Raw genomic sequence first — 20,701 nt, forward strand, 5'->3', positions numbered from 1 at the left:
GTTAAAAAGATCACTGCGTCTGGACACTGAGGTCAGAGACTTGAGTCGAAGACACAATACGTATCATGTTGAAGATGAGCGGGTGGCAGCGAAGGAGCCAAAATCTGAGCCGGAATCTGAGGAGAGAGGTGAGTACTGATCACCCATCTACCTTTTACTTTTCCATCTTTGCAACGTCGTCCCCTCAAAAGTCGGGGCATACCTTTTTTAGAATGTGGCACCACCCCCTCCATAATGAAGTTCGTGACGGTCCGGAGAGATGGAGAGAATCCTTTATTCGGGAGAAGTGAAACAGACCCTGCTTCCTTCGAATGTCACCCCACCCCTGCCCCGAGCGGAGGGGCCCCGCTGCTCTCGGGAGATTTATTCTGTTCTCCCCAGTTGCTGACCTCAGGCCTCCGCGTTAGGCCTGACTGATGGGAGGGGGAGCAGCAAGACACACCCCCTCGCAGCGAAGCCTGTTGGACCATAGCTTAGGCCGCTGCCTCGGCTTTGCCATGAGCGGCCCCACCCCCAATCCTGTATGGGAGGCAGCGTCTCAGTGCCAGTATGGCCACGTTGGTAGCTGGGGCTCCTGAACCCTACACAGGACAGCCATTCCGCACCCTAGCAGTGGACAGAACCTTCAGGAAACTGACAGTCTTTGGGAAGAGGGATGCGGGTGGACAGGGAGAGGTGTGTATTTTTTAACTTTCCCCCAGAGGTCCCTGGCCCTCCAGTACAAGAGAGCATCCTGGATCTCTAAAGTGTGGGAAGTCATTTGGGCTCTCTCCAGTGTATTGTCTTTCTCCTAAGGTTAGTCCCTGCCTCTTTCCCCCTGTCCTGTCTCCAACTAATATGTGTGTAACCATTGCGTCAGGCCAGTCCCCTGTTTGGCTCTACAGCCCTCTGGCCTGGGGCTCCACTGCTGATGAAAGCCATGTTCCAGGCACTGGAAGGCAAGGAGGGTTCCCCCGGGAGGACAGTCCTGCAGAGAAACACTCTGGGCGATATTGCATCTACAGTCCCCAGAGATAGGCAGCTGCTGCTCTGCCTCTGGGCTTCATCCTCCCTTCCCTATAAGAGAGATTGGGGAGAATTTATCCATTCATTCCTAACAAATACCTAACAAGCACCTACTATGTGCAGTTTGGGGCCCAGGATACATCCATGAATAAGAGAAAAAAAATCTGCCCTCCAGAGCTTCCAGTTCAGTGAGAAGAGGCATACAGTAAACAAGTGCCATATAGAAAACTAGTGAATGGAAGAGTAGAGAATGCTTGGGTGGGAGTTACAGTTTTACACTGGGTGATCAAGGATTCCCTCACTGAAATGGCCATTAAATGAAAGACTTAAAACTGGTAAGGCAGTAAGCCATGCAGGTATGTGGAGAGAAGAGCTTTCAGAAGGAACAGTAAGAACAGAGGTCCTAAGGTGGAGGCATGCATAGTATCTTTAGGGAACAGAAAGCAAGTTGGCTGGACTAGAGTGAGCAAGAGGGAGAGTGGTCAGTGAGAAATCCAGGGCAGAGAAGGAGCAGACTGTGTGGGGCCTTCTAAGCCATTTTAAGGGATGTTAGATTTTAATGTGCGTGAAATTGCAAGTCATTGGATGGTTTTGAACAGAGGAGTGACATGACCTGACAAGTTTTAAAAGGTCCACTTTGGCTGCTGTGTTGTGAATAGACTCAGGGAGGGGTGGCAGAAGAAACTGGGAGACCTTCTGCAGTCATCCAAGATAGAGAGTAACTTGATAGTAACAATGGAATTGGTGAGAAGTATTTAGTTTCTGGGTTTCTGAAGAATTAGTTAAGAAATTTTTCTGGCCCTAGCTGGTTTTCTTCAGTAGTTAGAGCATCAGTCCACAGATCAAAGGGTCTTGGGTTTGATTCTGGTCAAGGGCATGTTCCTCAGTTGCAGGCTTGATCCCTGGCCCCAGTCAGAGTACGTGCAGTTGGGACATGTGCCAGGAGGCAACCAGTTGATGTGTCTCACGTCGATGTTTCTCTCTCTCCCTTTCACTCTCTGAAAAGCATGTTAAAAATACCCGTGGGTGAGGATTAAAAAATAAATAATAGAAACTTTGCTGGTGGTTTGAATTGGATTGTGGGGTGTAAGAGGAGAGAAATCAACAAAGATAACAAGGTTTTTGGCTTAAGCAACTAGATTTGCCATTTACCAAGATAGAGAAAACTAGGGGAAGATTAGCAGGAGTTTAATTTGGACATATTAAGTCTGAGATGCCTATTAAACATCCAAAAGAAGATGGCAAGTAAGCAGTTAGATAACACACTTGGAGGTCCATACTGGGAATGTATATTGGAGGATGTCAGTGTGGGAATTGAATTAGGAAAATGTCACTTGATTTTTTCCCTTCCCTGCAGTGCATTCCTTAACCTGACAGGTTTGAGGCCTGCCTTGAATTTAGAGAGAGCTGAGATGGCCAGGGCTTTCCTATTATGTAATCAGGACTACAAATGTCAGCAACTAAAAATAAATGAAATTAGGCTCTCTTCTGTCCTTGGAAATGGCTCAGGGACTGTTAACTATCCATACTCTATAAGAGAGGAAGAAAGGATCAGTAGGCCCTAGCCAGTTTGGTTCAATGGTTAGAGCGTCAGCCTGGGTCCTGGGTTCCAAGGACTCATACCTCTGTGGGAGTGTGCGTGCTGGAGGCAACCAATCAATGTCTCTGTCTCTCTTTCTCCCCTTTCCTTCCACTCTCTGAAAAGCAATGGGAAAAAATATCCTTGGGTGAGGATTAAAAAAAAACACAATTTTTTTTTAAAAAGAAAAAGGATCAGTAGGAGGCTGGAGATAGAAAAACCAGCCTCTCCGTCTTCCAAAAATGGCTAACATATTTATCTTTGATCCCCACAGTGTTCCAGAAGGAAGTGTATCTTCATACATCACCACACCTGAAAGCAGGTAAACTTAACCAACCCTTTCCCAAAACCAACTCTCAAGAGATGCTGTTTAGGCTTCCTTTTTTGGGACCCTAAGAAGTTATGAAAACACCTAAAGAAGATATGAGGGGAGGGTTTGCATTTGAGCAGACTTTTGCTGTCAGACCACCTCCATCCACCTGGCCTGCCCCTAACAAGGTGACCAAGTTACTATTCTTAGAGCATGTCTTAATTGAAAGCTGGTTCTGAATAAGCAGTCAGCCCCAACAAAGATAATTGGTTTGTCTTACCACACCTCAATCCCCATCAAGGTTAGACTAACTCATAGAACTCCCCACACAGGGTAAGGAGCACAAATGGTGTGGTAACTGCCCCTGGAAACTGCCAATGGAGTTCCTCAGGGCAGGTTACTTTTACTAGGATCCCATAAGAATGTATATCCAGGCATTTACTGCTTCAAGTGCTGGGCAAAAGCAAGGAGGGAATAATATAGAGCAGGGGTTGGTAAATTTTAAAGGGCCAGATAGTAAATATCTTAGATATCTTGGGCCACACCATTTGTCACTATCATTCACCTCTGCTGTTGTAGCATAAAAGCAGTCCTAAAAAATATGTAAATCAATAGATGTGGCCATATTCCAATAAAACTTTACTGCAAAAACAGGCAGCAAGTCAGTTTGCCAAACTGATTTAGACTGTTTGACTGCTTTGTGGTGCTTGTTTTACCCCCCATCTCCCCCCACCACACTATCCCAAGTATGTCCTTTTCCAGAGCCTGATCGAGCTGCAGTGATGGCAGCTGAGTCTTTGCCTTTCTCCTTCGGGACACTGTCCAACTGGGAACTGGAAGCCTGGTATGAGGACCTGCAGGAGGTGTTGTCCTCAGATGAAAATGGGGGTGCCTATATCTCAGCCCCTGGAAATGAGGAGGTGAGAATGCTACACATAAAGCTAGGGGGGATGCTGATCTTTCCTTCTCAACTAGTAACATCTGCCTTTCCTCATTCCCTTGAAGGAAGAATCAAAAACCTTCACTACTCTTGACCCTGCCTCTCTGGCTTGGCTGACTGAGGAACCAGGGCCAGCAGAGGTCACAAGCACCTCCCAGAGCCCTCGCTCTCCAGATTCCAGTCAGAGCTCCCTGGCTCAGGGCGAAGAAGAGGAAAACCAAGGAATACCCAGGAAACGGAAATGGAGTGGTCAGTCCTTAGCCCGGGCTGGAAAGCAACGCGTGAAGGATAAAGAACAAGAGAATGAAAGGAAAGTGGCACAGCTCGCTGAAGAGAATGAACGGCTCAAGCAGGAAATCGAGCGTCTGACCAGAGAAGTGGAGGTCACTCGCCGAGCTCTAATTGACCGAATGGTCAATCTGCACCAAGCATGAACACTTGGGACCATCACTTCCCTCTCGGGCCAGTACCATCTTTTCCCAGAAGTGGCTACTAACCACTTTCTTACCAGTGTCAATGATGTGACCGTCAACCCCATACTTAAAGTATGGGGGAAAGCTTGGGGTAGACAACAAGAAAGGGTCTCAGCATGTATATAGAGATTGCATATTTATTTATTTCTGTCCATATCCATTAAAGTGACTCTCTATGAGCCGAGTTCTCACTTTCACTTTTTCTTCTTGCCTTTAGGGGTTTCAAGAGGTTTCCCTTCAGCTAGAGCCAACTGCTTCTTCAGATCCAAGAGTTTAGCCACCTCTGCAGCAACCTGGTTCTTGTCTGCCTTTTGTGCTTTCAGTTCTCGGACAATGTTGCCCTAAGAGGATGGGGAGGAGGTGGGGGAATAACAACAGTGAGGCCAGAAAGGACCTATGTAGGATTCAAGTTTTCTAGTCTCCTACACAGGGCTCAAGCTTCATACCTGTTTTGTCACTTCATCCATCAGCATTTGAATCTGTTGTGGTCCAGCTGTTGCCACAGTCTCTACAACTGCTGGCTTGGGGGACACTTTTGCCTGGAGAACAACAACAGAGTTATCACCTGCTACATAAATATCCAGACCTCAAGTTTTATATAACATCTTGGGGAAAGTGATTACCTTTAATGCGAAGGACTCTTCTAGCTAAGACAGGAAAGAAAAACTTTAAGTGAGGAAGTAGCAGGGCCAAAAGACGGAAAAAGTGATGAGTGAGGACTACTTGGGGACACTAAGGAGATGGCACTGTGGCTGTTGCTGGGTGAGAGCACAGTTTAGCTTTCTCACCTGGCCCCCACTGAAGCGCTGCCTCAAACTTTCCATCTGTTCATTTTCCAATTTTTGGAACAAGGGACTGACCTATAAAAAAAAAATTTGAGTCATTCACTGATTAGGTATAAACTCTACCAGCCTATACAGAGGGCCTCTCCAACCCCAGGCACTGACATTCAGGGATTCTAAATGCTTTAGAAGAAATGTGAGTGTATCACTAAGCAAATGCCTGCTGATTCTAGTAAAGAATCCAGAAAAAGCCCTGGCAGTCATTATGAAAACCCAAAGTATTAATAGGGTCCAAGACTAAACTAATGATGCTAGATTGATGCAAAAGTTTAGAGGTGAACTTACTACCCTGTATTGTCACAGCTGACTGCCTCTCAGCATTATGGAGACCAGGTGACCATGGTGTTACTTCAAACATCTACTGTATAACAGTTTCATGTACCAGGTACTGGGTTCTGGCATGAAGGACGATGAGAAAATATGGGCTACAGATAATACTGGGCTTGTGAGCCAATACCAAGGACTATATCAGAAAAAAGCCTAAGTGCAGAGTGGGGAGGAGTACAGAAGGGTTTCAGAGAATAGCTGTGAGGGTCCATGCCCAAAGTAAGTTCTCTTGTGATCCTCCCCAAAGGCTGTATGGTAAGTGTAGGAATTTTGAGAGAGACTGGCTTTTCCAATCCTCAGAGACCTACTGTGCCAATCTGGTGTCCTGTTGGTAAGGTACACAGGAAGTCTGTGGGCAGGATACTGCAGGCTGGAGATGGGAGCTGCAGCTGGGCCGCAATGGTAGAGCTAACCGTGGGCATGTAAGGCTGGAGCATGATGGACAGCAAAGCAGCTATATTCACTGCCAAGCCTGTCACAGTCCCTGCCCGCTGCCTAGGTAAAAAGAGATATTAGTCAGGACCTCTAAGAGGACACAGACTGCCAGACACTTTATCTCTGTAGCCAACCCTACCACCTTACCTGTCAGCCTCGCTGCCTTTAATCCGCTTCCAGGGTTCATTCACCTGAATGTATTGGTTGCCATGACGAGAGACGGTGAGGATACTGCGTAAGGCGTCCCGGATACTGGGAAGGGAGAGGCAGGCAAAGGTGTAAGGTCCTGGAGGGACCACTATGGGCCTCTCAACATGCCAGCAGACCACTGAGATGAGAAGGGTGTAGGTTACTTACCGAACCTTCTCTAGCAGCTGGTGATAGTGCTGGAGCTCCAGGGTGACATGGGCTAGCAGGCGCTGATCATCAGAGGTAAGCACCATCTCTGGCACATAACCCCCAAAAAACTTAGACACAAACATCCCAGCTCTTGATAGGAGTAGGGAAGGGAGAGGGGAGAGAAAAGGAGTCATTTCCCAGTCTCCTTATAAAAATTTGACCCGATTTTTATAACTCTACATTCTTTCAGAACTGGTACTTCCTGGATCCCTCAAGTTGGAAGGCAAAGCTTAACAAAGTAATTCCTTATTCTCTCCCCTAAGAATATGACTGCACATAATAGACATTTCAAATACATTATCCCCTGTTTAAAGAAACCTGATAAAGTAACTGTTCGCTTTATTTTTTTTAAAAATCACTCAGAATAATCAAGCTGAAATATATGTAAATTGCTATCAAATACTCTAGTAGGGACAATGTTAAGTGTGGTTAATGACCAAACCTGAAAGGGTAGGTAACCATGGAGGATATTTCTTTAGATCGCAGAATAGCTAACGCAGGGACCAGAAATGAAATGTGAGCTAAAGTGACAAAAACTCCAAAGAGTACAGCAGAAGTCTCCTACCCCTATACTAAAATAAACCCTTTCTTCAGTCAAACTTTTCAATTGTCTGCAAGTGAACTTTTTTTGTGAGATTACGTTTCCAATTTTATAAAGAACATTAATAAGAAAACAATTTGCAAAACTTTGTGACCAATTTTGCTAAATCATATCTCTACAACCAACTTCCACTAAGCATACATAGCCTACTATGTTCTAGGAGCAAGTCCCAATTGACAGAAATCTAATTTCCACGTTGTCCTCCCCATCCATCCCAGCCTCCTGCCCATTCACTAGGCATCTCTGCATTCCCATCTCTCCCACTTCATGGAGCAGAATTAGCACAACCCCAGCTGATCTGCTGACTGATCCCTCACCAAGTCCCACCTATTGATGAAGTTGCCCAGGTTGTTAAGCAGCTCAGAATTATTCTTCAGTAGCATATCTGTCCAGGAGAAGGCACTGTCCTGGCCCTCAGGCCGAATGTATAGCAGATAGAAGCGCCAGATGTCAGCAGGGATCCCTGTGTCTTGGGCCATGTCTCCAAACACTCCCACACCCCGGCTCTTAGAAAATTTCCCATCCTCATAATTCAAATACTCTGGACAGAGAAAGAGAATGAATGAGAACCATCTGCTCAAATCACATCATTCCCTCTCTGATCGACTAACTCTCCTTTCTTCTCCTTTGAACGCAACTATGGGAGTCCAGCAACACTTCCCCTTGAGTAGCTAGCCTGCAGAGAACTTGGGAGATCCTGTCCCCCAACTCTGGCCTTTCCCAGCTTTGCTTCTACCCATTACAAAGTTTTAGCTTTGGACTCTTGCTTTCTTCAGGTTCTTGTTTCCTTCTGAGTTGAGTTCTCATGTTCAAATTATTTCCTATCTCATCTCAACTCCTAAATCAAGACCTAGCACCTTTCCAAAATCTTCCAAGTATTGCTTCAGATTGCATTCCCTAGGAATATTCCTAGTCCAGTCTTCTAGTGTACCTGTAGCAATGAGATGGCTGACCAAGGTGTAGTTGTCCTCAGCTCCTAGGGCTGAACAAGGAAAGACTAAGCCGTGGAAGGGAACATTGTCTTTGGCCATGAACTGATAGAGGCTCACCTACAGAATATAGTGGGAAGACAGAGCTCCTGAGACCTTCTTCAAAGATTTAAGAAACAGCAAATACCCAACCCTAACCCTCTCCACACACACACATGCAGGCATCCTCCCCAAAGACAGGCTAACCAAGAACTGCTTACTTGCTCTGGGTTCTTCCACCACCTCTCCCATTGGTCTGTGTAGTTGGCTGTGATGGACAGGTATCCAAAAGTGGCATCAAACCAAACATAGAATACCTGGAGGGTCAAGGAAAGAGAGACATGATAGGATAAAAAAACATTGGGAATACACTTAAAACCTATATAATTTTATTGACCTATGTAACCCCAATAAATTCAATTTAGAAAAAAATGGGGAAAACCACACCAACCCAAAGTCTCAGACTGAAACAAGACATAGTCAACAGTGTATTCTACTAGCCCAGGGTCTCAATCCCAAGATGTAAGTAAAGTATGGGATTCTTACTTTGTCCTCAAAACCTTCTAAGGGTACAGGGGTTCCCCATTTGAGGTCTCGGGTTATGCAGCGTGGCTTGAGGCCGTCCCGAAGCCAAGAACGAATGATGAACCGGGCATTAGGTGTCCAGTCACTGCCAGGCAATGTCTTCCCCAACCACTCTTCGAGTCGGTCTTCCAGCTGAGAAGGCAGAGACAGAGGGCTCATTTAGAAAAGCCTCATACACGGTTTTGCATAAGGATAAATATGTACAACCTTTCTGAAGTAGTCTGGCAATATAATATGTTAAAATTAAAAGACTAAGATGCCCAGCTGGGCATGGCTCAGCAGCGGAGCGTCAACCTAGGATCCAGGCGATCGGGTTCGATTCCTGCTCAGGGCACATGCCCAGCTTGCGGGCTCGATCCCGAGTCAGGGGTGTGCAGAAGGCAGCTGATCAATGACTCTCTCATCATTGATGTTTCTCTCTCTCTCTCTCCCTCTCCTCTCCTCTCTCTGAAATCAATAAAGATATATTAAAAAAAAAAAAAAAAGACTCGAAGATGGTGGAGGATTGAGTAGAAGCTGCACTGACATTCTCCCAGGATCAAATTGGAATTACAACTAAAATATAGAAAAAACATCCTGAGTAACCAACTGCAACTGAAGATGAGTTGGAGAGCACCCTTATAACCAATGATGAAAAGTGGAGACCGCAGAGTGACTGGTAGGAAGTGCTAGGAAGTGCTGGCTAGGCTCCCACAGGCAGCAGCTGAAGGTCCAGAAGGATATCTCAGCTGTGGGGGTTTCCCACTGAGAATTCTGGGATCTAAACCCCAAGCTGGGCTTCCTAGCCCAGAGCACCAGAACTGAGAAAGGTGCCCACACAACATCTGGCTGTGAAAAGCAGCAAGGTTTCTGTCTGCCTTGGGAGGATGGCTGGAAATGCAGGCACCCTCTTAAAGGGCCAACACACATTTTCATGTGCAGCCACTCACCTCTGGCTCCCGAGGAAGGAGGGCAGAGTAGACTAGAGCTGTGTGAGGAGAATCTAGGATTGAGGGCTCTATAGACAGAGCCCAGAGGACACCCCTCTGGCTTCCTGTGCTGCTTCATTCCCCCATACTGCAGAGGACATCTTTCTCAGGCAGACATTTAACTTCCAAGCAGCTTTTACCGGAGTGGGGAAACAGCTGCCCCACCCTGTGAAGTTTCTACAGCCTGAGGCTCACTACAAGACTGAGCAACAGCCTCTGGGTACTTTGAGTCTGTGCCTGATTTGCTTTTGGACCCAGAGCTTGGAAAAGCAGACCTTGGTGGGCATCTTGGTCCTGTCCAAACACACCCAGCCCCAGCAGAGGGAACCACAAGCTGTGGAGGGCGCAAAACTTCAAACAGGGTACTCACGGCCAGTCACAAACAGGGTCTGACACTGGCCTGCACCAGAGACCATCCAAAAGACTGGGAGTCCTAGCAGATCTACCTAATACATAGAAACAAATCGAAACAGGCAGCCAAAAAAACAAGGCCCAAATGGAAGAACAAAAGAATTCTCCAGAAGAAGAGCTAAATAAAATGGAGATAAGCAATCTATCAGATATAGAGTTCATAATACTGATCATAAGGATGCTCAACAGCATGAGACAAGAAATGGAAACTATGAAGGAAATTAAGAATGACATAGTAGAAATAAAAAGGATTGGAAGGAATGAACAGTAGATTAGGGGAAGCTGAGGATCAGATCAGCAAATTAGAAGACAGGGTAGAAAAACTTAATCAGAGAACCAAAAAGAAAAAACAATTAAAAAAACAGGAGGACAGTTTATGGGAGCTGTGGGACCACATGAAATGTAACAATATTTGCATCATAGGAATGCCAGAAGATGTAGAAAGTAAGCAAGGGTTAGAGAACCTGTTTCAAAAATAATGGCAGAAAATTTCCCTAACCTGGTGAAGGAAAAAGTCACACAAGTTCAGGAGGCAGAGAGAGTTCCAAGCAAGAAGAACCCAAAGAGGCCCATGCCCAGACACATCATAATTAAAATGTCAAAAATTCAAGACAGAGAATCTTAAAGGCAGCAAGAGAAAAGCAATCTGCTACCTACAAAGGAGGTCCCTTAAGGTTATCAGCTGATTTCTCATCAGAAACTCTATAGGCCAGAAGGGAATGGCATGAAGTATTCAAGGTAATGCAAAACAAGGATCTGAATCCAAGAATACTCTATCCAGCAAGGCTATCATTCAAAATATGGTGAAATAAAGAGCTTCCCAGACAATAAAAGGCTAAAGGAGTTTATCACCACCAAACCAGCATTGCAAGAAATGTTGAAGAGACTGCTGTAGTAAGAAGCTGAAATGGAAGGAAGGGAGGAAGGGAGGAAGGGAGGAAGGGAGGAGGGGAGGAAGGGGAGGAAGGGGAGGAAGGGGAGGAAGGGAGGAAGGGAGAAAGGAAGGAAGGAAGGAAGGAAGGAAGGAAGGAAGGAAGGAAGGAAGGAAGGAAGGAAGGAAGGAAGGAAGGGAGAGAAATACAGGCATAAAGAAATAAAATGGCAATAGATAAGTACCTATCAATAATAACCTTAAATATAAATGGATTAAACACTCTAACCAAAGGACATAGTAGCTGAATGGATAAGAAAACAAGACCCAAATATATGCTGTCTACAAGAGACCCACTTCAGAATAAAAGACTCACACAGGCTGGGAAAAACCCCCAAAAAGCTTCTGGAGGACTTTAAAGGACAGATCAACAGCAATACAGTCATAGTAGGGGATTTTACACCCCACTGACTTTACTAGATAGATCTTCCAGATAAAAAATCAACAAGGAAACAGTGACTCTAAATGACACACTAGATCAGATGGATTTAATTAACATTTACAGAACATTTCACCCCAAAGCTGCAGAATATGCATTCTCCTCAAGTGCCCATGGGACATTCTCAAAGAAAGACCACATGTTAGGACACAAAACAAGCCTCCACAAGTTCAAGATTGAAATCATATCAAACATCTCCTCAGACATTTATACCATGGAATACTATGCAGTTGTAAAAAAGAAGGATCCCTTACCCTATGAGACAGCATGGGAGGACCTGGAGAGTAGTATGCTAAGCGAAAAAATCCAGTCAGAGAACGACAAGTATCACATGACCTTACTTATATGGAATCTAATGAACAAAATAAACTGATGAACAAAACAGATCCAGAGACATAGAAGCATGGAACAAACTGAAGAATCTCAGAGGGAAGGCAGAGGTAGGTGGGTGGGTGGAGAGAGATTACCCTAAGAACTTCTATGCATATACACATAACCCATGCACACAGACAACAGTGTGGTGAAGGCCTGGGGGGAGGGGATCAATGAGGGGAAAAGGGGACATTTGTAACACTTTCAACAATAAAGATAAATTTAAAAATAAATAGAGTGAGGCACAGCTTGTGTGGCTCAGTAGTTGAGCGTCGACCCATGAACCAGGAGGTCAAAGTTAAATTCCCAGTCAGGGCACATGCCCAGGTTGCAGGCTCGATCCCAGTAGGGAGCGTGCAGGAAGCAACCAATCAATGATTCTCTCTCATCATTGATGTTTCTCTGTCTCCCTTTCCCTTCCTCTCTGAACTCAATAAAAATATATAAAAAATAAATTAAAATAAAAATGGAGTCAGGGCCTACATTCTTAGAAACTATTAATGTCATAAAAGATAAAGAATGACTGGGGAACTGTTTCAGATGAAAGGAAACTAAAGAGGTATAAAAACTAAATGCAATACGTGATCCTGAGCTACCTTCTGTACTAAAAAAAATGCTGTAAAAGATATTATTGGGCTAATTGACAAAACTGGAATATGGATGGTAGATCAGACAACTATATCAATGTAAAATTCCTTGAATGGTTAACTGTACTGTTATTATACAGAAATACGTCTTTTAGAAAACATACACTGAGATATTAAAGGGTAAGGATGACATATATATACAGTTCATTCACATGCATATGATATTTCTGAACAGACACAAAGGAAAATGAGCAGTAGTAAATACCTCTAATAAGCAGGCCTGGGCCTTTCACTTTGTGCCCATTTGTTACATATTTTTATAATGTATAATTTTAAAATGGAAATTAAAACCATTTGAGAGTAACTTGATAAAGATTTGTGGCTGAGGCAGAGAGGGCAGAAGAGGCCCTGCAGATCAAGTTGAGGAAAAGGCCCACTTACCTTGGGCAAGTCCAGAAACAGGTGCCGTGAAGATTTCACCACAGGGCATGATCGACAGACTTTACACTGAGGCTTCTGTGAAGGAAAATTCAAGAGAAGGGGTGACCCAAGATGGGATAGTCAGGATCAGGACTGAAGGTCATGGGGACCTGTCCAGGAAAGGGGAGAGGCACAGAGGGATGAGCTCCCAAGTGTGCCATCTAGCTTAGCTTCATGCTCACACCCAGCCAACTCATCAACTACTTGGGCCCTCTGTGAACTTGGAGACTCAGATCTACATAGCATAACATTTGTTATTCAGAGTTTCATGTCTCTGTCCTGTCACTTCAGAGAATAGGAAAAAGTCATTCAACTCCCACAATGGCTTACTAGGTCCTGGTAATCTGACCTCGTCTCAATCCACCCTCCCTCTCATTCACAGTGCAACAGCTACACTGGTCTTTTCAATTCTGCCATTTAAGCCTTTGCATTTCCTCACCCTTCTACACTCAGCCCCTCTCTCATCACCTGGCTTGCTCCTTCTCATTATTCAGTTAAACCCTCAGTTCAGATGTTACCTCCTTTGAGATGCCTTCCCTAATCATCTACCTTAAATTTTCCCCCAGAAGTCACTATCACATCTTCCCAGCAGTTTATTTTATAATTATATTCTTGTCTTTAGTCTCCTCCCACACTAAATAAGTCTGACTTGTTCACTGCTACATCCTCAGCACCATGAACTATGACTGCCCTATTATAAGAATGCAAAAAAAGTTGTTGAATGAATGAATAAAATAACAAATGAGTAAACATGGAGCAGAAGAGGAGACAGTATTTATAGAAGAGAGAGAAAAACTAAAGTGCAGATCAGGTAGTCTGAAACAGGAGCAAAAGTAGGGAAATATAAATTCAATTTCCTAGCACAAAGCTAAGTACAAAGGAAATGTTCATTTAGTAGTTAGCTAATGAACTGAATGATGAGTTGCTGAGATGGAGTAGAAAGAACAACTGGTCAAATGTCTTGAATGCTAAAACAAAAATCCTGAATGGGACAAGATTGGGAGTCTCTTAATAGAGATTGTTGCCCTGGCGAGGTAACTCAGTTGGTTAGAGCATCATCCCGATACCCCAAGGTTGCAGGTTCGATCCCTAGTCAGAGCACATACAAGAATCAACTGATGAATGCATAAATAAGTGGAAAAACAAATCGATTTTTCTCTCTCCCCCCCTTCCCTTCTCTCTCTAAAATCAGTAAATTAAAAAAAAACAAAACAGAATAGAGATTGTCTCTTTCTGGGATCCCATGAGACCTTCCACTCACCTTGAGCTCAATGGCATTGATAAGCTTGCCACATTTGTCACACTGGTCACCCCGGGCCTCCTCATAGCCACAGAAGGGACACACGCCCTCCACAAAGCGGTCAGCCAGGAAGCGGGCACAACGCTCACACCGCAGTTGCTCCACAGTATCTTGCAGCACAAAACCTCGGTTCCACAACCGCTGGAAGATATCCTGGGTGATTCTGGTGAGGTGAGCAAGGGATAGGGGAGGGTCAGGTCAGAGAAGTCAGAGGAAGTGGTGCACCCCTCCCTCCTGCTACTCCCCTAGGACTCAAACTCATTTAGTCCAAATGCCAAAGAAATCAGGCAGAAGGCCCCTCAAGGGAAAGGCCATCTAGTCATCTTTAGGGAGTTTGGATGACGTCAGGCTCCTTAAACATATTCCCCAACTCCTCATACAATCTCTTCCCGCCACACTTTAGAATTTCTTTGTCAAACACAGACTTTGTTTTGTATTCTTCATTAACAAAAATCTCCAAAGAGACAGTGCTATATCCCAAAAATTAAAATTAAATCAGTCCAACTATTAAGCCACACAACACTATCAGCTGACAGCCTGTCTACTATGTAGAGGTTTTATAAGGATGAATATCAGGCAAAAGAAGAAAGAGAATATTTGCAATAAACACCATAGGAGTGGGAGGGAATGTCCTCAGACTCGGTGGCAGCCAGGGAAGAGAAGGGAGGTGGTAGGGGAAAGGCATACTTCCCATGAGCCTACATCCTGTCTCTTCCTTCCCTCAGCTGCTTTTTCAGCCCCTGGTCAGGCTCCTGTCAAATCCCCTTAATAATGCTTGGAATACATTTCAGGGCAATATTCATATCCTAAGTTTAGGGGGAATGCCTACACAACCATCCTGGCTCCTCTGTCTGCAAGATATTCTCATGGCCCCCAGCCCCAGCCTTCCTCCTCCATTTCTGCCTGATTAGAGGAAACCTACTTGGTCTGCTGTTGAGTGGTGGTACGACCAAAAATATCAAATGAGATATTAAACCAGCGGTAAACGTCAGCATGGATGACATGGTACTTGTCACAGATCTCCTGGGGGGTGAGTCCCTCTTCCATAGCCTTGGTCTCTGTCGCTGTACCATACTCATCTGTTCCACACAGATAGAGGGTGTTCCATTGGCGAAGGCGGGAGTACCTGGAAAAGAATATGGTCATCATGGGGTGAGGGCATCTCAGCCCCTCCCCATGTCCCCAGGACGCCTCCAGGCTCCACCCTTGAGACCCACTGCTCCCTCAGGTCTCTCCCCCAGTAGTTGGCTCCACCTGGCAAAGACATCAGCACTGAGCACGCAACCAATGATGTTTCCAAGGTGGGGGACGTTGTTGACATAAGGAAGGGCACTGGTGATGAGCACATTCCTTTCCCCAGCCACAGGCAACCTGGTAAGAAGGGAGGAAGAGAACAGTCCATGGAGGAGACACGAGAGTCAAGAGAGACCAGAAGTGCACCAGATACTCAGGCACAGATCTAGTCTCCTGTCATAGGGTCATGTATATCTGAAGTCTTTCCTCATATGAGCCCACAGGACCATAAACTCCCCCAAAATCCTCTATAGTAGTGAGTATTGCGCCCTGCCAATAGCAAGCAAGCCTCATGCACTGCTCCTACAGAGCCGCATTCCAACACTGACCTCTGGCCCACTTTATTCTTGTGACTGCTTCTTTAATTTTCTATCAAGTTCCGTAGAGAAGGAAATGAAAAAATTAGTCTCTCAAGGAATGAGTGCACACCATTTAGGTAGGATACAGACATTCTAGGGGAGAAGGAACAGCATGTGCAAAGACACCAAACTGAGAGTACGGTATGATGTTGGCCTGCGTTCCTCTCAAAACTCGTCTTGACCCATCTGCCCCTTGACTGTCTAGCCTCCAGCAATTTAGCAATTCCTTAAAAAGAGCGAAACTCTCTTGCTTCTCAGGCCATCATGCACATGGTGCTTCCTCTACCTGAGACACCCTTCCCTAGCCTTACCCCTGCCTGGCTAACTCCTACTCATCTTGCAAGTCTCAGTTCAAATGTCAATTTTTTAGAGAGGCCTGTAAGTTAATCTCTTGTGATATTTATTCTCATGACATCCTGTTCTTTCCTTCATAGGACTTATTAAAACTTATAATTATAAATTTGGGTGCATTTTTAAAACACCTATCTACTTTTCTAGACTCAAAGTTCCATGAAGGCAGGGGTCTTGTATGTTTTGTTCCCTTCTGTAGACCCAGCACATAGGGCCTAGCAAGGAATGGATCTTTATCAAATGACAACAAGTTTGGAACTACAAATATTTCATTTTGACGGAAAAAGCTGTATGTGTGTGGATATTGTGTCTTAGTGTAGCAGGAGAGTGACAAAATATGAAGCCTCAGGCAGGGGCCAGATCTTAAAAAGCCTTGCGAACTACACAAAGGAACCACCTGTAGAATTAAGAAAAGGAAGGTGAGCCCGGCCAGGCCTGGCTCAGTGGTTGAGCATCGACCTAGGATCCAGGAGATCGTGGTTAGATTCCCAGTCAGGGCACATGCCCAGGTTGCTAGACTGGGGCCTGCAGGAGGCAGCTGATCAGAGACTCTCTCATCATTGATGTTTCTATCTCTCTCTCTCTCCCTCTCCCTTCCTCTCTCTGAAATCAATAAAGATATATTTAAAAAAAAAAAAAAAAAAGAGGGTAAGATAATACATGAGATAATAGTTTTAAGTGGTCATTCTGGTGGCAGTGTGAAGTACAGGGTGGCAGGGAAAGAGAAGGTAAGAGATGGTGAGAACTGATCTAAGGGAGTACTGTGAAAAGAGGGGGAAGGCCTATTTAGGAGTTAGAATCAATGACTTGGTAATGGAATAAATGATACAGGAGGAGGGGATGAGGAAAGAGTGTAGACGATATCAAGATTTCTGGCTTGGAATTTTTAGGTGGAAGATGCAGGTCATTTGCTAAAGTGAATAAAGGAGAGAGAGAAGCTGACAGGGAAGCTAACTGGTTTGCTTTCGGACATGCTGAGTTTACAATGTCTGTGGAGGTAGATGATTCCAGGAAATAGTCTGACAAATATGTTGAGCTCAGAGTAGAGATCTGGGCTGGAAAAAAAGGTTTAGGTGGTATCTGTAGGTAAAGAATAATTGAAACATGGGTGGCAGATGGGACTGGAATGTCCAAATCATAAGTCAAGAGAGAATAAAACTTAAAAAAAAAGAGAGTGTCAACAATAAAAAATAAAAAAAGAGAGAAAGAGAGAGGGATCTGAGAATAAAAAGGAGGGGATGGAAAATTTAAAAAGTCAGCAGCAAGGGGACCTGGCAGGCAGGTTTGATTTTATCAACAACTTCCACTTAAGAAACCAAGCCCCACTCATCTGTGCCTACTCACACTGGGTTCTGCTTTGGCCGAAGGGGAGGCAGGCTTCCCAGGCCCTTCTCCCAAGCAGTTACAGCCATGGCGATCTCATCCTCAGATAGGGTGGCCAGCTCCTCCTCCTATGAAGAGTGGATAGAATCCCTTACCAGGTGAGGAGGGCCCACAGAGTAAAGAAACTCTCTCCAAAAATAGTAAAAGGCAGTGGCTATGCTCAAAGTTCCTCTCCAAGCCACCCTCCCACCCCTTTAGGCACTGAAGCTCTGTGGGAACCTCTCTGTTCTGTTCCAAACCTCAGGCTCATTGCTGACAGCCCTCCCTTCAAGGAAGTTGGGCTGGGGCTGCTTTTGGAGGTAGGGCCGGAGGGCCAGAATACCCTGCTGCTTCAACACAGTCTCTGCAGCTCTCTGGCATGGCTCCTGAGAACTCAGTGTCTGGAACCAGCTGTGCAGGGCACCCAGCTCTTCTGTGGACATGGGAGAAAAGAGGGAATCAGCAAGACCAGGAATTGCCGGCATGAGTGGACCTCCTTCCCTTCTTCATGAAGTTCCTCCAGTTGCCTTCCCCAGTTCCCTTTACTATCTTTCTGCTATAGCTGCCAAGTCAAGCTATACCTCATAGTGGATACCAATATACAATATATTGCCCATTCTGTAACCCCTAACACCACACTTCTGTTGTTGGGGCTGGGAGTAAAGTGATATGCTCAGTGCTCACCAGGAAGGTAGGCTGGATCTTGGAGTAATGGATACAGTGCTCCCCACAAAACAACATCAGCTACGGATTCTGTCTCCTTTGTTGGGGAAGGAAAAAGGTACACAGGTGAGATACTGTTTCTTCCCAATAGTAATAAAAATATCTAACATTTCCTAAGCACTTACTACATGTGGAGCACTATATTCAGCATTTAAAATTATCTCACTTAATCCTCACAACAACCCAATGAAGTGGGTACTAATATTACCCATTTCAAAGATGAAAAAAATAGCCCGGCCGGGCGTGGCTCAGTGGTTAAGCATCAACCTAGGATCTAGGAGATCGAAGTTCAATTCCTGGTCAGGGCACATGCCCAGGTTGAAGGCTCGATCCCCAGTTGGGGGCATGCAGGAGGCAGCTGATCAATGACGACTCTCTCATCATTAATGTTTCAACTCTCTCTCCCCCTCTCCCTTCTCTCTGGAATCAATAAAGATACATTAAAAAAAGAAAAGAAAAAGAAAATTAGAGAATTTAATTTACATTGCTAGAAAGTGGCAGTGTTGGGGTTTGAACACTTGGAATACTGTCTTCCTTCTTAATTCTTATACCACACAGCCTTCCCCAATTCCCACCTCAAGGCCTAACTTACGCCAGCCAGGAAAGGACAGCTCCGACGACTCAAGCTGTGATCAATGTGAGCCAGGGCTCTCCGGACGGGGCCAAGAACATCTTCCCCCTTCTTGCCTTGGACCACTAAATAGTACAGGGCAGTAGATAAAGCTGGCTAAAATGTGGGGGACATACGTCAGGATGGTCATGCAGAGCAAGGGCCTGCCTGCCATCCCCCATGTCTCAGTCTCACCTGCAGTTCTGTTGCTTCCCATTCCAGCCACTGGTTGGTGAGGTCATCTTGCTCCCAGCCAGATAACAGAAAGAAGTATCTGCCAGAGAGAGCAACAGAAGGTAGAATTGAGGGGGCCCATTTGTCTAGCCCATTCTCACCCCACAGTGAAACAGTGGTTGTGTATAAGCCCTGGTTTGATTTAACCACCTCCCTGCATCAAGTACCAATACTGACCGGCAGATTGCATTAGTGGAGAAGAGGTAGTTGCCACTATCCAGCTGCAAGACAGGGGCCTTCGGCCGGGTCAGGAATGGGACCACACACTCTGATGCAGGAGAGAAAAACAGGTGAAAAACAGGAAAAAGAAAAGAAATATTTTGTCAACTTAGCAGGACAACTTCCCACTGTTTAGGGAAAAAGGGAAGAAGATGGGCAGCCTCAACCCAGTGGTTCCAAGATAGGACCACTGAAAGGGGGTGGGTCCAGAATGAGCTGGGGAGGCCAGCAGGTGTTCAGCTGCGACTGCCAGCTGGAAACAACGATGGGGATTGCAGAGAGGAGGTGGTGGTATTGGGACGGTGCTGGAACAATTAAAAGTAACTGAGAATGACCTGAGATAACAGTAGAAGAACAAAATTAACACAACTGGGAAGACTGGCAACACAACTCTTTAAGAGCCACCCAAACAGTTGGCTGGCAATTAGAACAGGTAAACCAAAAGAAGTACTTATGTGTGAGTGTGTGTCTATTTTAGGAGACAGCAGGGTTTCCCAGGAACAAAACTGCGAGTGACTCTGGTGTGTGTCGGGAGGGGATTGATAAAAAATGTGACTGGGAAGGAAGAGGGGATGAGGTGACCGAGGATAATGGGGCAGATTGACAGGAGTGAGTGGTAGGGGCTGGGTTTGACGTAGGAAACTGCGGACTGGGAGTCACGCGTGTTTCGACCCCGCCCCTCTCATCCACCGCCCACCCAGTACCAGCGCAACTTACCTTCGGGGCCTACGGTGCTGATGAGCAGCTCCGCTCTGCCCTGGGCCCTCCCAGCCGCGGCCAGCACGGGCAGCGTCCCGGGGGCGCCCTCGCTCACGAACAGTCTCATTCCGCCGTGAATCCCACGCTGATGCAACCGGAACCGGCCTTCCGCCCGTGCGCCGAGAGACCAGCCCGAGGCACGCCGGGAAATGGAGTTCTAAACTAGGCCATTCCCCGCGCGCCGCTCGGTGGAAGTAGACTATTTCTCCCATCATGCAACGCTAGGAAACAGGAAAAGAGCATCATAGAGATGAAGAGACCGCCGTTGCGGTGCTAAGAGAGGCACTTTATTGGTGGAGGAGTTTAGGCGGAGGGTCCGGCGCGCTCTAATGCAGCGGAAGGCCGGTGACAGAAACCTAGGTCTACAGTTGTCTTGCAGCGATCTCTTGACCAGCTGCTCACAATGGCCTACTTTCCAAGTTCATAAGAATAGGAGTAATTGAGAAAGGAATCCTTATTCATCTTTATATCCCTTTAAGGAAATTAATAATAGTACTTATGAGCTAGGCACTGTTCTGAGCACTTCACATATATTAATATAGTTCTCAAAAATTCTATAGAGGTTCTGGGCCTTTTGAAGCTAGGTCAAAAGAAGCTTGGCAGCTTCTGCCCATGCTTCTTAGAACACTCTGGTAGCCTGAGCTGCCGTGCAAGAAGTCTTACTACCCTGAGACTGTCATGCTGGAGAGGCCTCATGTTGACATTCTGGCTGACAGCTCCAGCTGATCCCAACATTCCAGTCATCCCCATCATGGTCTCAGAAATATGAGTGAAGCTTTTCAGATCGACATATCTGCCTGCTGAATACCACATGGGACAGAAAAATCACCCAGCTGAGC

At 45.6% G+C, this 20,701-nt stretch overlaps 2 protein-coding genes across 5 annotated transcripts; one reads left to right on the forward strand and one right to left on the reverse strand.

The window, feature by feature from the left end:
• Positions 1 to 11: 11 nt before the first annotated feature.
• On the forward strand, positions 12 to 4,486 carry DDIT3 (DNA damage inducible transcript 3). Its single transcript, XM_081128884.1, has 4 exons — positions 12 to 128; positions 2,859 to 2,906; positions 3,657 to 3,814; positions 3,900 to 4,486. The coding sequence occupies exons 3-4, from the start codon at positions 3,677 to 3,679 to the stop codon at positions 4,266 to 4,268; spliced, it is 507 nt and encodes a 168-aa protein (XP_080985010.1). The 5' UTR covers positions 12 to 128; positions 2,859 to 2,906; positions 3,657 to 3,676; the 3' UTR covers positions 4,269 to 4,486.
• MARS1 (methionyl-tRNA synthetase 1) lies at positions 4,425 to 20,000 on the reverse strand. Of its 4 annotated transcripts, none has more exons than XM_081128879.1 (22): positions 19,821 to 20,000; positions 19,062 to 19,152; positions 18,846 to 18,924; positions 18,633 to 18,767; positions 18,002 to 18,077; positions 17,578 to 17,750; positions 17,300 to 17,406; positions 15,207 to 15,323; positions 14,875 to 15,078; positions 13,914 to 14,115; positions 12,614 to 12,688; positions 8,426 to 8,596; positions 8,101 to 8,196; positions 7,843 to 7,960; positions 7,239 to 7,452; positions 6,269 to 6,400; positions 6,059 to 6,163; positions 5,785 to 5,971; positions 5,096 to 5,167; positions 4,931 to 4,954; positions 4,754 to 4,846; positions 4,425 to 4,648 (listed from the first exon to the last, which is right to left on the reverse strand). In XM_081128879.1, exons 1-22 carry the CDS (start codon positions 19,927 to 19,929, stop codon positions 4,502 to 4,504), a joined length of 2,727 nt encoding a protein of 908 aa, XP_080985005.1. In that variant the 5' UTR covers positions 19,930 to 20,000; the 3' UTR covers positions 4,425 to 4,501. The 4 variants fall into 4 exon arrangements, with proteins under 4 accessions (XP_080985005.1, XP_080985007.1, XP_080985006.1 ...); XM_081128881.1 differs by having other exon boundaries at positions 18,633 to 18,736; positions 19,821 to 19,980; XM_081128880.1 differs by lacking the exon at positions 4,931 to 4,954 and having other exon boundaries at positions 19,821 to 19,982.
• Between the last annotated feature and the right edge of the window lie 701 nt (positions 20,001 to 20,701).

Source organism: Miniopterus schreibersii (genome assembly GCF_964146895.1).
Source record: "Miniopterus schreibersii genome assembly, chromosome: 2".
In the NCBI taxonomy this organism is placed as follows: Eukaryota; Metazoa; Chordata; class Mammalia; order Chiroptera; family Miniopteridae; genus Miniopterus; species Miniopterus schreibersii.